The 19,997-nt window shown below is 49.3% G+C and overlaps 1 protein-coding gene across 6 annotated transcripts in view; it reads left to right on the top strand.

Annotated features, from left to right (window-relative positions):
- The window catches only part of ADAM22 (ADAM metallopeptidase domain 22), a 290,157-nt gene extending 283,308 nt beyond the window's left edge, over window positions 1–6,849 (top strand). For all 6 annotated transcript variants that reach the window (XM_073581902.1, XM_073581906.1, XM_073581904.1 and 3 more), the window contains 2 exons: window positions 1,794–1,917; window positions 3,439–6,849. In XM_073581902.1, coding sequence (XP_073438003.1) covers window positions 1,794–1,917; window positions 3,439–3,459 — 145 coding nt within the window. In that variant the 3' untranslated portion in view covers window positions 3,460–6,849. The remainder of the gene's footprint in view (window positions 1–1,793; window positions 1,918–3,438) is intronic.
- The last annotated feature ends 13,148 nt before the right edge of the window (window positions 6,850–19,997 follow it).

The following is a 19,997-nucleotide window of genomic DNA, read 5'->3' as shown; positions in this document are numbered from 1 at the left end:
TCATGGAAAAAAAAGAAGCTTAAAAAGGATGTATTTTTGCCTTATTTTTGAGGGTTTACCAAAGTCTCACCTGTAAGTGATGTCTACAGACCAGTTGAGTCTCTGGCTGGTTTGGGATTCCCAGGAACACAAACAGCTTATGAACCTCCGCTAAAGAGGGATGGTAAAGAAGGCAAAGTAAATATGGGATATGCAAGTGAATTCCCACTTATCCACCAGGCCATATTTTTCAAATGGTTTGTCAGGTAAAAAGCAATATTATCCCCCAAAAACCTTAATATTCCATTTTAAACTGTATGGGTGGTTTTGGGCTCAATCACCCCACACTGATCGACCAAATAGAAACTCACCCCCTAATCCTAGACTAGGGGGTTATCTTCCCTAAGAGCGAAATTTCACTATATGAGCAAGTGATTAGTATTCTGATTAGGAAAACCATATTTCACCAGAACGTCACATTTTTGACTCTTCTACCGTTACCGTGATGTATTCCCGGTAAACCGATCGGCATTGTTCATGGCTTTAGACATTGTAGATGCTGGTTCTTCTGTGTGGCTGTAATGCATGTTACGTTTTCCTGCAGAATGTTCAGTTTCATTAGTTTGTGTAACGTTCTTGTCAATCAATGATAATGGCCTAAGGCAGAGTTTGGTAGGTGATGTATCTGGAGACCAGGGATTGGCAGGTGTGGCGCATGGAGAAGACTTCTTTACATGCTGCATCTTCAGATGCTTTGGTGCCCCCTCAATAGAGGTAATGACTATGGTTAGTTCCTTGCATTTGCTCCACATCCATGGCTTCTCCATTTATGAAGGTGATTCTCTTGTTTTGTCTTATTCTGTACTAGAATGTGTGAAACCCTCATAGGAAAAAAAAATCTTAATATCTTCAGCTTAGAGGAGTGTTTTCCGATCAGGGTTCTTTGGAAGTTTCCAGCAGCTTTCCTAGTAAATATAGATTCATATCCTGCTCGTGATTGGTAGCCAACAAATCTGAGCCTAGTTATATACTCCCAACCCAAAACCAACCTTAAGGTAGGAATGGAAGTAGGGGTGCACCATGGTGGACAGAAGTTTGCAGGATGTCTTCAGAAAGCCATAAGATTGGGAATCACTGGTCTTGGCTGAAGCTAAATGACAGGTAAAATCATTGAGGTTTTATTCTGCGCAAGCCAAGAGAGGCAGCATTCACAATGACAGTAAACAGAAGGTTGTAGTCAATTGCCAAGCTCCATGGATCATCTCTGCTGAAAATCTTCTTTCATTCTGCTGTAATTCATACCCTTACATGCCGCGCCACAAGGTCCAGGCTTCCTAGTAGATGTCAGTAAATATCGGATCTATTTTTCTCCATCTTGTCTGAGATTTTAGACAACATTGCATTAGGTCCTCGCATTAATTTCCTACATCCTACATCTGTTGCTGCTGCAGCCATTATGTCACAGTTCACCAGAAATCATTATACGCAGGGATAATGGTGCACAGGAAAAAGGTGTTATAACCATTATCAACCGACACCAGGCCTGCTTTTATAGACTCTCCATAAAAAAAAAAACACCATAATTTCTTGTACATTTCTGGGAGATTTTGGGGACGTCCACGTTCAAATGACTCCATTATACTGACTGATTATTGTACCTACTTGAGTAGGAGGCCAGAAACCCCCCACCCCCCCAATAAAAAACTACTGGATCACATAATGAAAATAGTCATCTGAATAGCGGACTCCCTATAAATGTCACCCGGTATTGTTATCCTGTAATGTCACTGCTTATCCTGTGCTTCTTCTAACAGAACACTGTCACCCTCCAAGTCTCCATCCTCATCTACAGGATCAATCGCTTCTAGCAGAAAGTACCCCTATCCGATGCCCCCGCTTCCTGACGAGGAGAAGAAACCAAGCAAACAGAGTGCAAGGGTAGGCAGCTAAAGTGGGCGAGGCAGATATTGATTACGGGGTCCTATGGCCTTGCATGTATTGTAATGTACAGTATATTATAATATCATAATACAGCCATAAGGCATGGAAAGAGAAGTTTTATGGCCAAGCTCTTTACCACATCATGTTCCGAGACACCATCTGGAGTGTTAGGTTAAAGAGGTTGTCCACTACTTTTACATTGATGTCCTATTCTTAGGATAGGGCATCAGTGTCTCATCGTCCGGAGTCCGGCACTCGGCAACCCCACTGATCAGCTGTTATTGGTGCCGGTGGCTGGCAGTACTTACTTGTGGACCTTGGCCTTCTTCTTACATTATAGTGACCGGGGCTTGTTACTGCACATCCGCCTCCTATTGAATTGAGTAGGAGGTGGATGTGTAGTACCACACGGCGGCCACTACAAGTAGACGGCCAAGCTGCGCAAGCAAGCACCTCCAGCCGGCAGCCACAGGCACCGTTAACAGTAGATGGCCAGGGGTGCCGAGTGCTGGCCAATAAGACATTGATGCCATAGGTGGGGAATATCCGGAAGTAAAATATGCATGCAATCTGCACATGACTGTGTCAATAAAGTTTTGTCGAAGCCAAATATTCAACGCCTGATCTAACCACCAGAGCAAACCTTGCAGGCCTCCTCACACGCAGAGTTTTTTCATTGCATCTCCTCCAGCATATTCGGATAACAGATCAAAAATTCTTCGCTAGCTCTTTTTTCCCACTTGGGACATAGATATGCAAATCTTCTGCTCAAGTTTCACTTGGCGAATTCCTTAGGGAAGGTCTACGTTACGTTTTGAGTTCTCCAGAGGCAGGGTTCCCTGGAGATCTTCTACTTTGTCAAAGTTTCTCTTCTTCATAGGAGATCTATTTCAAAGTCTCAGTCTTGAAGACTTCCTCGATCATAAGACCTGCAGGTCTTCAGTGTTTACGGTGCAAGTCGTAGATCTCATTCTGATGAGACCGGATATACACTGGTTACTGGTTGGGCCCTGGCACCCCACTCCGACGCCGAGATTCGTGCATGTTCGATTTCAACACCGGATCCTTTTGTTCTTTGGGAGATAAGCTGTGCGAATTGGAATCTAGCGGCGGCGTACTCCCTTTTTCTTATAACAAAAGACAAGCATGCACAACAGAACTGAGAGTCCATGTGTAAGGGGAGGAATAACTGTCAATGGGTAGATAGTTTTTTTTAATTTATATTACTCACTTATATAGCGCCATTAATTTCCACAGCGCTTTACAGACATCATCATCACTGTCCCCCATTGGGGCTCATAATCTAGATTCCCTATCAGTATGTTTTTGGAATGTGGGAGGAAACCCACGCAAACATGGGGAGAACATACAAACTCCTTGCAGATGTTGTCCTTGGTGGATTTGAACCCAGGACCCCAGCGCAGCAAGGCTAACCACTGAGCCACCATTCTGAGCTATAAGCCCTCCTATATGTCATACCTATACCTGTCTGTGACTTTTGTCATTTCTTTTTTACAGCTGTGGGAAACCTCCATCTAGAAGATGAAGAACGTTTTTCTGCAGTGGATTCTAAAGAATGATACTTTACCTGCACTCATTAATCAACCAGTACTGACGGACCATTGTTGTTTACAGAGACCTTTGCCTTTATGAAGAGGCTCTCACTACCAGTTATATTTTGCCATTCCTGAGGATTGATGAAAGACTAAATCTTAATTTAAAGGGGTTTGGAAGAAAACCTAAATATCAATGGTCTTGGTAGGGGGTGGAGGCCTTTTATGCATGATAGATATAATTTTCGATGCCGGGTATAAATTCTCATATCTGCAGAGACAGAGGTCTAAATTTATTAGAGCATTAACCATCCATTGTTTACCACCAGAGTCCAGGAAACCATTGTTAGTGTCCATGCACGGCGCCCCTAGTGGTCACTTCTGTTCAATGCATGCACATATGAAATTTTTCCACTTGCTATAGATACATTGTTCTGTAAGTGAGCATGGAACCATAGAGGATAATAATGCTTTTTTTTTTTTTCTTTTGATTTAAAAAAAAAAAAAAAAGCCACATTTTTGCCTAATCTAAAACATTTATAATCACACTTTTTGTACATATGTACATTTTAAATTGTAAAAAAAAAAAAAAAAATAGGTATAGTACATTATTTTGTGAAACGCTTCATGAGACGTGAGCACACTTAGTTTTACACCAAGATGGTCTTGGAGAAAATAAAACAAAAAAAAAAAACACAATACAAGTAACAGAGCACCGATACTGTAGAAATGTGAGTGGCAACCAATGCAACTCCAACTGCGGAGGAACCTGTCGCCATTAATGGCACGGGACCCCCCCGACTGCAGGTGGAGAGCCCCCGTTTGCTTGCCTATAGACATAGCGAAGACTGAGAATGACCATGTAGATTTGGAGATGTAGATAAAATAGAGATTTCATATGTAAGCGAGAGAAATGGCATCGAAAACCCGAAAGTTTGTGCCATGTATATATATATATATATATATTTTGGGCTGAAATTCTAAATTCATAGAATATATGTAGAATTCTGCAGAGTGCTGGGAATGTAAGACTTTCCATGATGGCTCTTGTAGGGACTTCTTTGGCATGAAGGGATATGTAGATACCTCTAGTAACGGACATCATACACGACACTCAAGTTTTATGAAATGGAAAACATTGTGGACTCTCAGATTAATTTTCTGTATCATCACATATATCTATAAATCCAGTATCCAGTTCTGGTCCCCCAGATAATACGATCGGCTGGAGGGCCACGACGCGGACATCCCTACTATAACCAGTGCTGTGCCTTTCTGATGCATCGACAGAAACTTGCAGAAGCCCATCATGGACACATCCGGCTTATTTAATAATATGGTGCTTGAGAGATAAAGTCCACAGCGCACGACGTGGGCAAATATTATATCACTATCATTAGTAAACCTACCTGCCAGAAGGCCTTACTGCCTATAGTGAAAAGCCTAAGATTTCCTGGTCAGAACTTTAAGGGATATTCCAGCTCTACTTAGTTCCACATCGGAAGGTAAGAGATGAGCCAGGGATGTCGCGTCTATTGATACCGATGCTGGGTTGCGTGCACAATGGCCAGGTATCGGTAGATATGACATCACCGGCCCACCCTCACCTCCTGATCCAGGACTGGAACACCCCTTTAAGTTCTGGTTAGAGAATGTTACCCCTATATATATTAATAAAATAAATACAAGCCCCCCTCCCCCCATCTTCATAACCGACTTGTGAACTTTTAATTCCTGGATGTCAGTTCATAACAGGCTTCAGTGCTTGGAGAAGATATATGACAGATCATTCAGCAGGGGGCGCCACTGAGCTCAGAAGACCACTGTGGCATGGTCCATGGACAAGCGGAACATTGCTTCTAGAAGTGGACATTTAGTTCTCAAATTGGCCCCTTTTATGGAATTTTCAGGACTCTAAAATTGTTTTTTTCACATTAGGTTATTAACATCAGTATGTGGGGATTTGACACCTGACAACTCCTCTGATCAGTTGATTGAAGAGGGACGGCTCCATACACCGTATAGTGGTCGTGAATGGTACTGCATGCTCTCTCTAAATCATAGGTAGAGGAAAGAGCAGCAGTGCCGGGCACTATATAATGTACATAGCTATGACGTTTCAGGTGAGTCGTTGCCCACTTAGCTGATCGGTGAGGGTGGCGGGAGTTGGACGTTCATTGATCTGATAGAAAAGTGGAGTCTGTCAGCCCCTAATGACTAGCACTGAGCTCCTACGCTTGGTCTGAACACTTGCAAACTTGGAGGGAAAGTGGATGTAGATTTGCGCTGCCAGAGGTCCAGTATGTGATAGGAGACCAAGAGTGTTTTGATGCAGTTTTTGTCAACGCATTTTGAAGTATTCATTTTTCATCAGGACAAACCACAATAATCATTGCGGTTACGCTCACCGATGTTCCAGCTTTTACTTCCCTCGTGGTTTGAGCACTTGGCGTAATTTGCACCTGCTCAGATACTTGTTTTACATCTGAATCCGCCTCCTATTCCTTGATTGACAGCTCTGGTGTAACAGGAGCCAGAGCTAGACAGAAAGCAAGAACCAAGTATGGACCGAGCACATGTGCTTGGTTTGAACAGTCATTCCGTGCTGATCAGACTCCACTTAATGACCTCTACTAAGCCATACAGACGTATACATCGGAACGCAGTGCATGGACTGGCCGGCGGCTCTCCTGCCCCAACCGTGACTGCTTTTTAGATTTCTATGCAGCCGTCATGCCGGCCAGTCCATGCATTATGTTCCAATTTATACTTCTGTCTGACTGTGCCCTTAGGATAAGGTCATCAGCCCTAAAAAAAAATCCAGAAAACCCTCTTATACAAGAAGACCTATATCACTTAATGTGGTTACATCGAACTCCTCGCACCAGATTATTAAATAAGTGAGACCGGGCTTCACATTTTCAACGTTTGGAAACGGTTTCTGCAAAGAAGTTCAACATTAACCCTTTCTAAGGCAGACAAAGTGGAATGTAACTTTTTTTTTTTTTTTTTTGTATTGCTTTACCTAGTTTGAGCCGTGTTGTAGCTTTTTAGCGTGCAGTTGTTTGTGTATGCCTTATAGTGTTCAATTTCAGAAACTTGCAAATATTCTGTAACCGGTGAAGTACTAGATTTTACCAAAATAAATATTGACTTTTCTGCATATTGTCACCTGTAGAGTTTACCGACTCGAGAAAAGCCGCCACTACTCTGGGACGTGGAAGCTACATATGTGATCTTTTTACATTTTCTATAGAAAACCGAAATTTACCTCCAGGATTTCCAAGGCTATTAAATATACAGCAGAGCTGTGACACTTGTGAAGTATCTTGTATTAATAATAAATGCCACCTACAGAACGTCAGACATCAAACAACCTCCTCTTGTTTCTTCTTTCCCCTCATACAGAAACACTTTCTCAGAATTATTACAAAACAAAAAAAAAAAGATAGGATCGGCTATTTTGTCACTCTCCAAAATGGCGCCTCATCTGTCTGCGTCTGATATTGAATCTCATCCCCATTCACATGAATGGGGATGAGTTGAAATTAAAGACACAGCCAATGAACATGAATGGCGACATTTGTATTTATAAGGAAGAAAAAAACAAACAGTCAAACCCTTTAAAGACGACCTTTCACCACATTTTTAATGTTGAAGTGGACACAATAGTAGCTGCAAAGCAAAACAAAAACTTTCTTTTTTTTTATTTCGCCTCTCCATTACAGATTTTACTGATCAAAAGAATTTGGCACATAAGGAGTTACATTTTTATAAAAGTCCAAGTGGGTATTACCAAGAGATTTCACTGGGGGCGTGCACTTCCTCTTTCTGACCAATCATAAACACTAGAGAAAGAACACGCCTCCACTATAGTTTAGTGTGAGACATGTATTGACACACAAAGTTGCACTCTGTAGCGTTGTAGCATGCAAACATTAAATATATGAAATATGAATAGTATTACTGCTCTAGCTAATCAGAAAAAATGGAGATGCTAACACATAATTTGGCCAATTCATGCATGCCCAGTAGCCAATGACAAGGCGATCTCCAGTGGTTGCTGGGTACCTATCTAATGTGAATCTTCTCCTAGGCTGAAGCCTGCATTTATGGGTAGGTAGGTAAGCATCTCCGATTTTTTCTTATTATCTAGAGCAGTAATGCAATTCAAATGTCATGTTTGCATGCTATAGTACTATAGAGTACAAGTTATTTGTTTATGTATAGAGATGGCTACTCCTAGTTCGCACCTTTACAGACACGTTTTTCTGTTTGGAAGTGACAGTCTTTTGTTATTTGTATATTGGCTCTCTGACTGAGCCCTCCACCCACCTGTGGCAGTGGTTTTAATTGCAGCAGGGACCTACCTACCCATAAATGCAGGTTTCAGCCTAGGAGAGGACTCACATTAGAAAGGTTCCCAGCAAAAGAGAATCGCCTTGTCGTTGGCTGCTGAGCCTGCATTAATTGGCCAAATTATGTGCCAAGCATCTCTATTTTTTCTTATTATCTAGTGCAGTAATGTAATTCAAATTTCATATTTACGTGTGTGGAGGAAAGTCCGGTTCCTCCCACATCACCAATGTGACGTAACTACACAGGCACAGCTCTCCGGCGCCCCCTTTGTCTCAGGTCAGTAAGGGAACTGCACCTAGAGCAAATCGCCGCCGGGGAGGATGTCCTGTTACCCGCTGGGTATTCTAAGATTCGTAATTAGAGTAAAAGCATCAGCCCAAGATTAATTTTATGGTTTAATTGCCTTAAGGGCACACTAGATAATTACAGAAATATACAGTAAGCTGTACAATGGAATTACAGTGGATTTGCAGTCAGAGTAAAATATAACAATAATGGTACAAGACTTAGGGATATTAAGCTGGAGGTCAATTTACCAGGTTGTAGGTTGCATGTGGATGCCGGGAGCTCTGCAGTCCACAGGTATAAGAATCTTAGTTGCCAGACAGACCCCAAAGCGCGGGCCGCTGCTCCCTTGGCAGATCTGTCCCCAGGTCCTTCTTAGATCATTATCATCTGGTTCTTCTGTGAGAGTGTGACTCTGCCATGTGCTGCTAGTTCGTAAGCATGCTGGGTTCCTCCCCCCTGTGTCAGAGGGTGGGATAATAATCTCCACCCTTTAGCTCCCTGCAGAACTTATTCCCAATATCTAAGAAAGGGGGTAACTTTCTACAGGATGATCGGATCCGGACACGAGAGGTACCAGTGAATGCGATTTGTTTTGCCTGTCGTGTGGAGAGCAAACATGCCCCCATTGGGTCACTGTGGAGGGCCAATCTCTATATCTCTGGTCCCAGAGCCCTCACCGACTCAGGAGTCGCACTGCCAGATGCGCGATTTCCTCAGGGTCACGCGGATATTTTTTATGAGTCTATAACTCGAAAGGTGTGCTCATAATCCATGATCCTAGGATGGAGTCGGAGCGGCTGGGAGAGACAATGGATGTGTATTTCTGTGTCCAGCTGACAGGTATATTCTAATTGAAGCCCCCAGGCACCTTCCTGCCCCATGCTGGCGTGGCTCCTACTCAAGCTTTGAAGTTCTGTTTTGGCCTTATCTCATTATCATATTAAAAGGCCTTGCTATTCAACATTGGAGCACTAAATCCTGCTTTCTTCATCACACCTCCCTGCTTTAGATGGTGCTAGGGGGTATCACATGCCTGTGTTCCCCCATGCGCCCTTCCGCACCCTCTCCTTGCCGGGACAACCCATCAGCGTTACCATGGTCCCTGCCTCTTTTGTGGGGAATGGTGAAGTGATACTGCTGGAGAGCAAGGCTCCAGCGTAGCAACCTCCCACTCGTCCTAGAGACCGTGTGTAACCAGCTGAGGGGGTTGTGGTCTGTTTCCACAGTGAATTGGCGTCCGTACAAGTATGGCTGCAGACGCTGCAGGGCCCACACAATCGCCAGACATTCCTTCTCCATCGTGGAATAGGCCACTTCCCTCAGCAGGAGCTTCTGGCTCAAGTACAGAACGGGGTGTTCATGGCCTGTATGTTAGGAGTGGTGGAAGGCACTAAATAAAAAATATGAATAAAGTGCCTTCGCCGCTCGGGGTCCACCGTGTGGAGGATGGAAAAAACGCAGCTAAGAGATGCAGAGCACTATGGCAGTAATGTGCACAGGGTTTAACTGCACCCAATGTGCACCGAAGCAAGCTCTGTTACACTCAGAGCTGCAGGCAAAAAGCATACACAAAACGCTGAGTCTGTTCAGGGTCACAGAGTCTCAGCGATGTAGACACGGTATTCAGGGTCACAGGAGTAGCCTTAGACAACAGGACTACCCCGTCTAGACCTACCATAAAATAAGGTGCGTGGCGTCGCCACAGCGGACGCAGAGATAAGCTGCAACTGCAGCTCGGCAAGAACTGAGCCGCTGGTAAAGCGCTGCAATAACGCTGGCGCAATGCAGACGCTAGGCTGCTGAGCAAGATGGAGCTAGGCGCGCTGGCGCTACTACTGGCAGGAACCAATCACTCACACAAACGTATTATCAGAGGGAAGGGGTTTCTTAATAAGTCATTCACCAGTCCAAGCATCCATCATCAAGCATACAGCGGCAAGTATGAAAAATATTAGCGCATGGCGGAACATACCAAACGGGACCTTCCGGAAATCTCCAAGGCTCCAAGAGGAACCAATAGGATTTGACACAGGACCTGAGCACCTGACTCCCGAACTCCAATGGGAGTTCGTCCCATGAGCATGCTCAGTTAAGGGAACAAAGGACTTAGCCTCTGGAGAGAGTTGCCGCAAGGCACTCTCCTCTGCAATCTGCTCTGCAGCAGATGAAGCGCAGGAGACTGCAGAATGTAAGGGTCTAGATTTCAACATAGGAGAGGTAGAAATCTGACTCCTAACACCGTAGTATCGACCTGGCTGAGCACAGCACCGAGGCCGAAGTCGCTGGCGTCGGTCTGCACTACGAACGGCTGCATGAAGTCGGCTGCCTATAGTACAGGAGAGCTAGAAAGGGCGGTTTTGAGCGCCTGGAAAGCTGTCCCGCAGGCGAGTGTCCAGTCGACTGCGACGGGCAGCTTCTTCTTGGTGAGGTCCGTCGGGCTTGGCCAGGGCACTAAAGTGTGGAACAAACCTCCTATAGTACCTGGCAGTCCCCAAGAAGGACATCACCTGCTTCTTGGTCCTGGGGGCGGGCCAGGATGCAATGGCATCCACCTTCCCGGGTTCTGGCTCCAGAGCTCCCCCACCTACCCGGTGTCCCAGGTAGTGGACCCAGCTGGCATTTTTCCGACTTAATGGTCAAGCCTGCTCGCTGGATCCGCCCAAGCACCTGCGCCAGGTGCTCTAGGTTATCATCTCAGGTGGGACTGAAGATGGCGATGTCATCCAGGTACGCGGTCGCATACCCTTTCAGTCCCTCGAGCAGCGTGTTGACCATCCTCTGAAAAGTGGCAGGGGCATTCTTCATGCCGAATGGCATCACTGTGGACTCGTACAGTCCGAATGGGGTGATAAAGGCAGAGCGTTCCCATGCCCCAGGGGTCAGGGGAATCTGTCAATGCCTCCTGCTCAGATCCATGATGGTCAGGTACTTGGCCCGGCCAGCTGATCAAGCAGGTCATCGATGCGCGGCATTGGGTACGCATCGGTGACCGTCACGGCGTTGAACCCCCGGTAGTCCACGCAGAACCGCGTAGTTCGGTCCTTTTTAGGGACGAGGACTACAGGCGAAGCTCACGCGCTGTTGGATGCATGGATCACCCCCAGTTTCAGCATCTCGTCTATCTCTTGACGCATGTGATGCTGCACCTCAAGAGAGACCCTAAACGCTGAACGCCGGATTGGGGGGTGATTGCCGGTGTCCACGTCATGGATGGCTGTCTCAGTCCTTCCGGGCAGGCTGCTGAATAGCTCCCAAAAGGGGTGTAGGGTGACCCCCAGCTGGGAACGTTGGTCCTCCAAGAGCTGGTGGCCGACCCCCACATCCTCGATGGATCCACCCGCCTTGGCTTGGGTGAGCAGATCCAGGAGGGTTTCTACCTCTCCTTCCTCGGGAAGGTTGCACACTGGGTGGGCACAAGCCTCCTGTTCATGATGGGCCTTCATCATGTTCACGTGGAAGGCCTTCCTCCTTCCACGGGCGTGGTCCAGGGTGACCAGATAGGTGACAGCGTTGAGCCGCTGGTGCATGAGGTATGGACCCTCCCCGACCGCCTGAAGCTTGTTTTGAGGTATGGGGACCTGTACCCACACCTTTTGACCCACCTGGTAGGTCCGCTCACAAGCATTCTGGTCATACCACCGCTTCTGGTCAGCCTGGGCTTGGGCCATATTGTCATGCACCAGCCGTGTCATTGCCATCATTCTGTCCCGGAAGTGCACGACATACTCAATGACCGACGCTCCAGGGGTGGCCAAATCCCCTTCACATGCTTCCTTCACCAGAGCAAGGGGCCCCCGTACACGTTGCCTGTACAGGAGCTCAAAGGGGGAGAACCCCGTTGAGGCCTGTGGGACCTCCCGGTAGGCAGGTGTGGGAGATACCGCTCCCAGTATCTCCCGTGGGAGTCGACCAACATCTTCAGCATCTGCTTTAAGGTGCCATTGAACCGCTCACACAGGCCATTGGTCTGTGGGTGATACGGGCTGGCTACCAGATGTTGAACCTGCATCTGTTTACAGAGAGACTCCATCAGCTGCGACATGAATTGGGTCCCTCGGCCGGTGAGCATTTCCTGGGGAAACCCTACTCTGGAGAAAATCTCCAGTAAGGCTGTGGCCACTTTGTCGGCCCGAATGGATGACAAAGCTAGCGCCTCCGGGTACCGGGTGGCATAGTCCACTACCGTTAGTATGAAGCATTTCCCGCAGCAGCTGGGAGTGGACACAGGTCCAATGAGATCCACAGCCACCCTCGAGAAAGGCTCTTCGATGATGGGCAGAGTTACCAGTGGGGCTTTGGGCTGCCGCCCCGCCTTTCCCACCCTCTGACAGGTGTCACACGAACGGCAGTAGGCAATCACCTCGGTCCTCATTCCCGGCCAGTAGAAAAGCTGAGCTAGCCTGGCCCTGGTTTTAGTGATCCCTAGGTGGTCCGGCCATGGGAATCTCGTGTGCGATCCGCAACAATTCTGCCCTGAACGGATAGGGTACCACTAACTGTCGGTCCCTGGGCCACGCCTCCTGTGAACCCTGCTGGACCGTTACCCGGTACAGCCATCCCTGGTCCCAGACCACTTGCTCACGGTCGGACTCCAGGGGAGGCTGTGCCGCCTGCTCCTTGAGAGCTTTCAGGCTAGTGTCAGCTTCCAACACTGCCTGAAATCCCTGACTCGATGTGGCAAGAATTGACGAAACTGCCACATCCTGTCAGCTCCCCGGGATCTGTCTCCTGGCCGCTGTCTGACTCGGCAGCCACTTGGTCGGAGAGGGGGAAACCGTCAGACCTCCGCGAGGCTCCTTGGGCACTGGTGCTCCTACCCCTGGTAACAGCGGCCACGACCACTGAGACCACAGGTAGCGCCTGCTTCCCCTCGGCCCCTGACCAAGTCGCCGGGTCAGGCAGACTTCTCTGGCCTCCTGACATCCCGGATACGGGGAACTCTTGCCCTGGGGTCTTACCTGGTGGCTCCTCTCCCGGGACGCCCCCTCCCCCCATGGCCATTTCCTCTTTCTGCAGAGGCCCTAGACTCAGCAGGCTGGATTCACTTAGGGCCCCTACACTGCCCATAGCAGCCCCTCCCTCCACCTCTGAGCTCTCCCCTGCAGTCTTCTCACCTGTCCTCACTGTGAGCCCTGTGTGTGTAGTGTCAGTGCATGGCTTACCATCAGGTTTCATTCCCTCCTCCACTGTTGGAGGCACATTTAACACATTAACATTAGCATTCACAGTCAGAATCATGACATTCTTGGGGAGCCAGACTTGGGGGTTCAGTGGCCACATACTGAGACACTAGCCACCCCAAATTGGTCCCAAGCAACACATTGGCAGGAATATTTGGCGTTACTCCCACCTCCCGCATTCCCCTCCCGGCGCCCCAGTCCAAAAACACCATGGCGACGGGCAGCGCCGGTTCAGCGCCTCCAATTCCGGAGACGGAAAGGGTTTTCCCAGGCACCAAGTCTTGAGGGGACACCACCTCAGGACGTACCAGGGTTCGTTCAGCGCCTATGTCCCGCAGTCCCATGACCGCTGAGCAGCCGATGGTGACGGGATGGTAATTGTCCAGGGACCTCCCACCACCCCCTCCCACACACAAAACAGTGGACGGTTTCTGGGACAGGGATGGGGCCTTATGGCGCTGGGGACACGCAGCCTTAAAGTGTCCCGGCTGGTTGCAATGATGACGTCTGGGTTCTGCTCCTGGCCTGGAGAGGTCAGCAGGGGGGTACACCCCTTGCACTCTGGGGGCTGGGGGGACAGGGGCAGGATTGGGCTTACCCCCTCTCCAGGTGCTGCTGGCAGGCTTCTTTGGCTCAGAGGCCCTGTTGGCATACTCGTCTGCCAGGGCGGCTGTAGCAGAAGCCCCCTTTGGTTTCCGGTCACGGAGGAACTGCTGGAGGTCCTCTGGGCAGTTCCACAAGAACTGCTCCGTGACTAACAGTTCCTGGACCTCCTGGCGGGTGGTGAGCTCTAGACCCGAGGTCCAGTGCTCCGCAGCTCTCAGCAGCAGGCCCGGATTGGCAATATAACTAACCGGGCATTTTCCCGCTGGGCCGCTGTCACGTGGGCCGCGGGCGGCAGCGCCCGAACATCTGGCCACTGCCAGCTGCTGCGGCCACTGTTGCTCCTGCCGCCGGCCCTCTGCGGGCACGGCGGTGGCACGGCGGTGATAGTTTCAAGTTCCTCCCGCACTGCAGGGAGCTAAGCCGCCACGCACCCCATCCTCGCCTTAGCATGAGACCCCCGCCCGCAGCCACTCACAGCGTCGCACTCGCTTGCCTGCTCGCTCTGTTCGCAGGACCTGTGATGAGGTCACAGGAGGGGAGGAGTCAGGGGGTCACATGATCAGCAGGAGCCTTTGTCCAGACCCCCGATCATGTCACCCCTGACTCCGCCCCTCCTGTGACCTCATCACAGGTCCTGTGCGCTCAGCCTTGCCTCTACCGTCTGCAAGACTCTGCTTTGCTGTTGTCATGGTGCTGGTTGAGGTATGTATGTGTGGCGTCAGGATTTACAGTGTGGATGTAGCAGAGCTGTGTGTGTACGAGGTGTACAGAGCGGAGCCGTGAGTGTACGAGGTGTACGGAGCGGAGCCGTGTGTACGAGGTGTACGGAGCGGAACAGTGTGTATGAGGTGTACGGAGCGGAGCAGTGTGTACGAGGTGTACGGAGCGGAGCAGTGTGTACGAGGTGTACGGAGCGGAGCAGTGTGTACGAGGTGTGCGGAGCGGAGCAGTGTGTACGAGGTGTACGGAGCGGAGCAGTGTGTACGAGGTGTACGGAGAGGAGCCGCGCGTGTACGAGGTGTACGGAGCGGAGCCGTGTGTACGAGGTGTACGGAGCGGAGCCGTGTGTACGAGATGTACGGAGCGGAGCCGTGTGTGTACGAGGTGTACGGAGAGGAGCCATGTGTACGGAGAGGAGCCGTGTGTACGGAGAGGAGCCGTGTGTACGAGATGTACGGAGCGGAGCCGTGTGTACGAGGTGTACGGAGAGGAGCCGCGCGTGTACGAGGTGTACGGAGAGGAGCCGTGTGTACGGAGAGGAGCCATGTGTACGAGATGTACGGAGCGGAGCCGTGTGTACGAGGTGTACGGAGAGGAGCCGCGCGTGTACGAGGTGTATGGAGAGGAGCCGTGTGTACGAGGTGTACGGAGAGGAGCCGTGTGTACGAGATGTACGGAGCGGAGCCGTGTGTGTACGAGGTGTACGGAGAGGAGCCGTGTGTGTGTACGAGGTGGAGCCGCGCGTGTACGGAGCAGAGCCGTGTGTATGAGGTGTACGGAGCGGAGCCATGCGTGTAAGGAGCGGAGCCGTGTGTACGAGGTGTACGGAGAGGAGCCGCGCGTGTACGAGGTGTACGGAGAGGAGCCGTGTGTACGAGGTGTACGGAGCGGAGCCATGTGTGTGTGTGTACGAGGTGTACGGAGAGGAGCCGTGTGTACGAGGTGTACGGAGCGGAGCCGCGCGTGTACGAGGTGTACGGAGAGGAGCAGCGCGTGTACGAGGTGTACGGAGAGGAGCCGCACGTGTACGAGGTGTACGGAGAGGAGCCGTGTGTACGAGGTGTACGGAGAGGAGCTGTGTGTACGAGATGTACGGAGTGGAGCCGTGTGTGTGTACGAGGTGTACGGAGAGGAGCCGTGTGTACGAGGTGTACGGAGCGGAGCCGCGCGTGTACGAGGTGTACGGAGCGGAGCCGCGCATGTACGAGGTGTACGGAGAGGAGCCACGCGTGTACGAGGTGGACGGAGTGGAGCTGTGTGTATGGAGTGGAGCCATATGTGTACGGGATGTACGGAGCGGAGCCAAGTGTGTACAAAGCATACAAAGCGGGCTTTTCCCACGGACACAGGAGTACACGGCGGAGCCCCGAGGAGCATTTTAAAACACACACATGACGTTCCACCTGAAGTGATGTGCTGGAAGCTGACCGGAAATGAGAATTTCTTGAGGAGATTGTGACGGAACCAGGAATGCTTCAGATCCATCACCGTGTCCTCCTCCGACAGCGCAGACAGCAGGATCGCCTTGGAATCGGGGATGCCGGCCATGTGAGCGGATCATGATAGGTCCTGCACCGGGAGGCTCAGGTGGGCACTACAATGGGAGCCGGGCTGCTATAGTATCTTTGTAGAATCTTTCTTTATTTCTTTCTCTCTTTTTCTTTCTTTCTCTGTTCTTTCATTCTCTGTTCTGTCTTTCCCTCATTTTCTTTCTCTCTGTTCTTTCTTTCTCTCTCTGTTCTTTCTTTTTTCTCTCTCTGTTCTTTCTTCCCCTCTTTCTTTCTTTTTCCTCTTTCTCTCTGTTCTCTTTCTTTTCTTTACTTCTTTCTTTCTCTCTCTGTTCTTTCTTTCTTTCCCCTCTTTCTTTCTCTCTCTGTTCTTTCTCTGTCTCTCACTGTTCTTTCTTTGTCTCTCACTGTTCTTTCTTTCCCCTTTCTTTCTCGCTCTGTTTTCTTTTTTCTCTCTCTCTGTTTTCTCTCTTCCTTAGTGCCAGTCAGTGTGCCCATAATGCCAGCCACTGTGCCCTCAGTACCAGTCAGTGTGATCAGCAGTGCTAAATGGGTGCGATTAGGTGTGGACATGGGTGTGACTAGTTGTGAAATGGGTGTGGCTGGGCGTGGCCAAAATTTGCAGCGGCGCGCTATGCGCGCCGCAGTCTTTGTCCGGCTTTCCCTTCTTCAAAAGTTGGGAGGTATGATAGGGGCGGCTATGACCAGGGGGTCTGGTTGCCCAATAGAGAGCAATTCTGCCAGGAATTCTGTAATCATGCATACAAAAGGGGACAGAGATTTGGGAGGAGTACTGTACCTAAAAGCAATATATAGGACTGAGCTGAAATACTGGGCACAGCTGTGACTACATGTTATATAGTTGTGTTAATCTCCTCTCACTTCTTGTAAACTACAAGTGTACAAAGATATTATATAGTCACCATGTGACTAGTGGGCCTGTGTAACTTCAAATGCCAGGGCTGAATTTTAGTCCCAGTCCGGCCCTGGTCAGCAGTGCCTGCATGTGGTCGGTCCAGGTGTCCTTTGAGCCCTGCTGCAGGCTACGGATCTTCCTGCGGTACGACTCCAGGGTGAGTTTGTAGTGCTGGATCAGGGCCCGCTTGATGCTGTTGTAGTCCTGCTCCTCCCTGGCAGGTAAGTCCCCCAAAACTTCCAGGGACTTACCCCTCAAACGGGGGGTCAGGTACCTTCCCCACTGATCCAGGGCCAGATGGTGTTGGAGGCAGGTCCTCTCAAAGGCCAGCAGAAAGGAATCCAGGTCTCCATCCTTTTCAAGCAGGGGAAAGTCCTCCGCCCGGACCTTGGAGGCCTTGGTCCCTGGTGGGGCTGGAGCGTCCAGCGAGAGCCCATGCTGAGCCATCTCCAGTCGGTGCCGGCGCTCCGCAGCTTCACGGCATTCTGCAGCCTGCAGCATACGTTCTGTATGCTCACGCTCTGCTGCTTTCTCTGCCACCAGGAATCTGTCATGGGCGGCGGCGTTACCAGCCTCGAGCTGTGCCATAGCCGCTTGGAAAAGGGCCTCTGATCTGGACAGGCTGGGGCGGGCAGGTGGTGGACAGTCCACTGCGGGACTGAGCACGGGGGTCTCGCTTCTTGGGGAGCCCTGGCTGAGCTCCCCCTCGCCTTCATTGGTATTGTCCTCCACCACCTCCTCATAGTCCATAGCATTGGCCTCCCCCTTTGTCTTACTCCTGGTGCCTTCTGCCATCTTGGGAACCTCTGGTTACTGACACAGCTGCAACCCTGACCTTGCACACAACTTATTATATTTACACTCTGACCGTCTAGTGCTGGACTGACCTTAAGACCCCAGCAGTGAAAGTTACCGCTAGTAGTCTTTAGGGTCTGAGAGTAGGGGTCCCACGCACACTATTACTCTGATCTCACCGCTGCCACTGATGTGGAGGAAAGATCGGTTGCTCCCACGTCACCAATGTGACGTAACTACACAGGCACAGCTCTCAGGTCAGTAAGGGAACTGCACCTAGAGCAAATGGCCGCCAGGGAGGATGTCCTGTTACCCGTTGGGTATACCAAGATTCGTAATCAGAGTAAAAGCATCAGCCCAAGATTAATTTTATGGTTTAATTGCCTTAAGGGCGCATTAGATAATTACAGAAATATACAGTAAGCTATACAATGGAATTACAGTGGATTTGCAGTCAGAGTAAAATATAACAATAATGGTACAAGACTTAGAGATATTAAGCTGGAGGTCAATTTACCAGGTTGTAGGTTGCATGTGGATGCCGGGAGCTCTGCAGTCCACAGGTATAAGAATCTTAGTTGCCGGACAGACCCCAAAGCGCGGGCCGCTGCTCCCTTGGCAGATCTGTCCCCAGGTCCTTCTTAGATCATCATCTGGTTCTTCTGTGAGAGTGTGACTCTGCCATGTGCTGCTAGTTCTTAAGCATGCTGGGTTCCTCCCCCGTGTCAGAGGGTGGGCTAATAATCTCCTTTAGCTCCCTGCAAAACTTATTCCCAATATCTAAGAAAGGTGGTAACTTTCTACAGGATGATCGGATCCGGACACGAAAGGTACCAGTGAATGCGGTTTGTTTTGCCTGTCGTGTGGAAAGCAAACATGGCCCCATTGGGTCGCTGTGGAGGGCCAATCTCTATATCTCAGGTCCCAGAGCCCTCACCGACTCAGGAGTCGCACTGCCAAATGCGCGATTTCCTCAGGGTCACGCGGATATTTTTTATGAGTCTATAACTCGAAAGGTGTGCTCATAATCCATGATCCTAGGATGGAGTTGGAACAGCTGGAAGAGACAATGGATGTGTATTTCTGTGTCCAGCTGACAAGTATATTCTAATTGAAGCCCCCAGGCACCTTCCTGACCCATGCTGGCATGGCTCCTACGCAAGCTTTGAAGTTCTGTTTTGGCCTTATCTCATTATCATACTAAAAGGCCTTGCTATTCAACATTGGAGCACTAAATCCTGCTTTCTTCATCACAACTTGATTTCGCAATACAGAGTACTGCCACTTTGTTATGTATAAAGATGGCTACTCTTAGTTTGCACCTGTACACACCAGGTTTTTTGTTTGGAAGTGCCAGTCAGTCTTTTGTTACATGTTACACACAGTCTGCTCTCCTAACTGCAGAGTGATGGCATGCTAGAGCACAGCAGACCTGAGTATGATTAACAGCTTTCAGATCATATTTCCAGCTAGTGTGTGGGGAAGGGCAGTGCCTCCATAGTAGAGTCTCATGATAAACACTTCTAGTAGTTCTCTCATGGTGCTGCCAGCTCTGCCAAACCTAGGCATCCACATACAAGGGGAAAATGAACATGACCCTACTAGAGCTTAGAACAGACATAATGACACAGTCTGCTCTCTTTATTGCAGAGCAAATACATGTGCTGGTGTACAGCAGACTTGAGTGTGATTAGCAGCTTTCATCTCCATCAGTTAGTGTGAGGAGAGAAGCAGTGCAACAAAGTTGGCAGCACTACACTTGCTTTTGTAAAGTTAATATTCATTTGAAAGGACATTCATTAGAAGTGTTTATACTCAGACTCAACTCTTCATTACTACTCCTCCCCCTACTCTGACTGCCAGTGATGAGAGCTGAAATCACACTCAGGTCTACTGTTCTCCAGCACATGACATCACTCAACAATGAGGAGAGCAGACTGTCAATGCATATCTCACACTGAGCCTGATCTAAGCTGTTGTGGGGCTGAGAGGGACATTCTTTCCCCTTGAATGTGGATACCTACTTGTGATTGGGAGAGCTGATGGCAGTATGGGGACGAGAGCTACTAGAAGTGTTTGTAATGAGACTAGCAAAGATGAGAACTAAAAGCTGTTAATCACACTCACATTTGCTGTACTCCAGCACATCATC

This window comes from Dendrobates tinctorius, unplaced genomic scaffold (assembly GCF_039654945.1).
Source record: "Dendrobates tinctorius isolate UK_male_01 unplaced genomic scaffold, ASM3965494v1 ptg000070l, whole genome shotgun sequence".
NCBI lineage: Eukaryota > Metazoa > Chordata > Amphibia > Anura > Dendrobatidae > Dendrobates > Dendrobates tinctorius.
The sequence above is the reverse complement of the archived record's forward strand: the minus strand, read 5'-3'. Positions and strand labels throughout refer to the sequence as shown.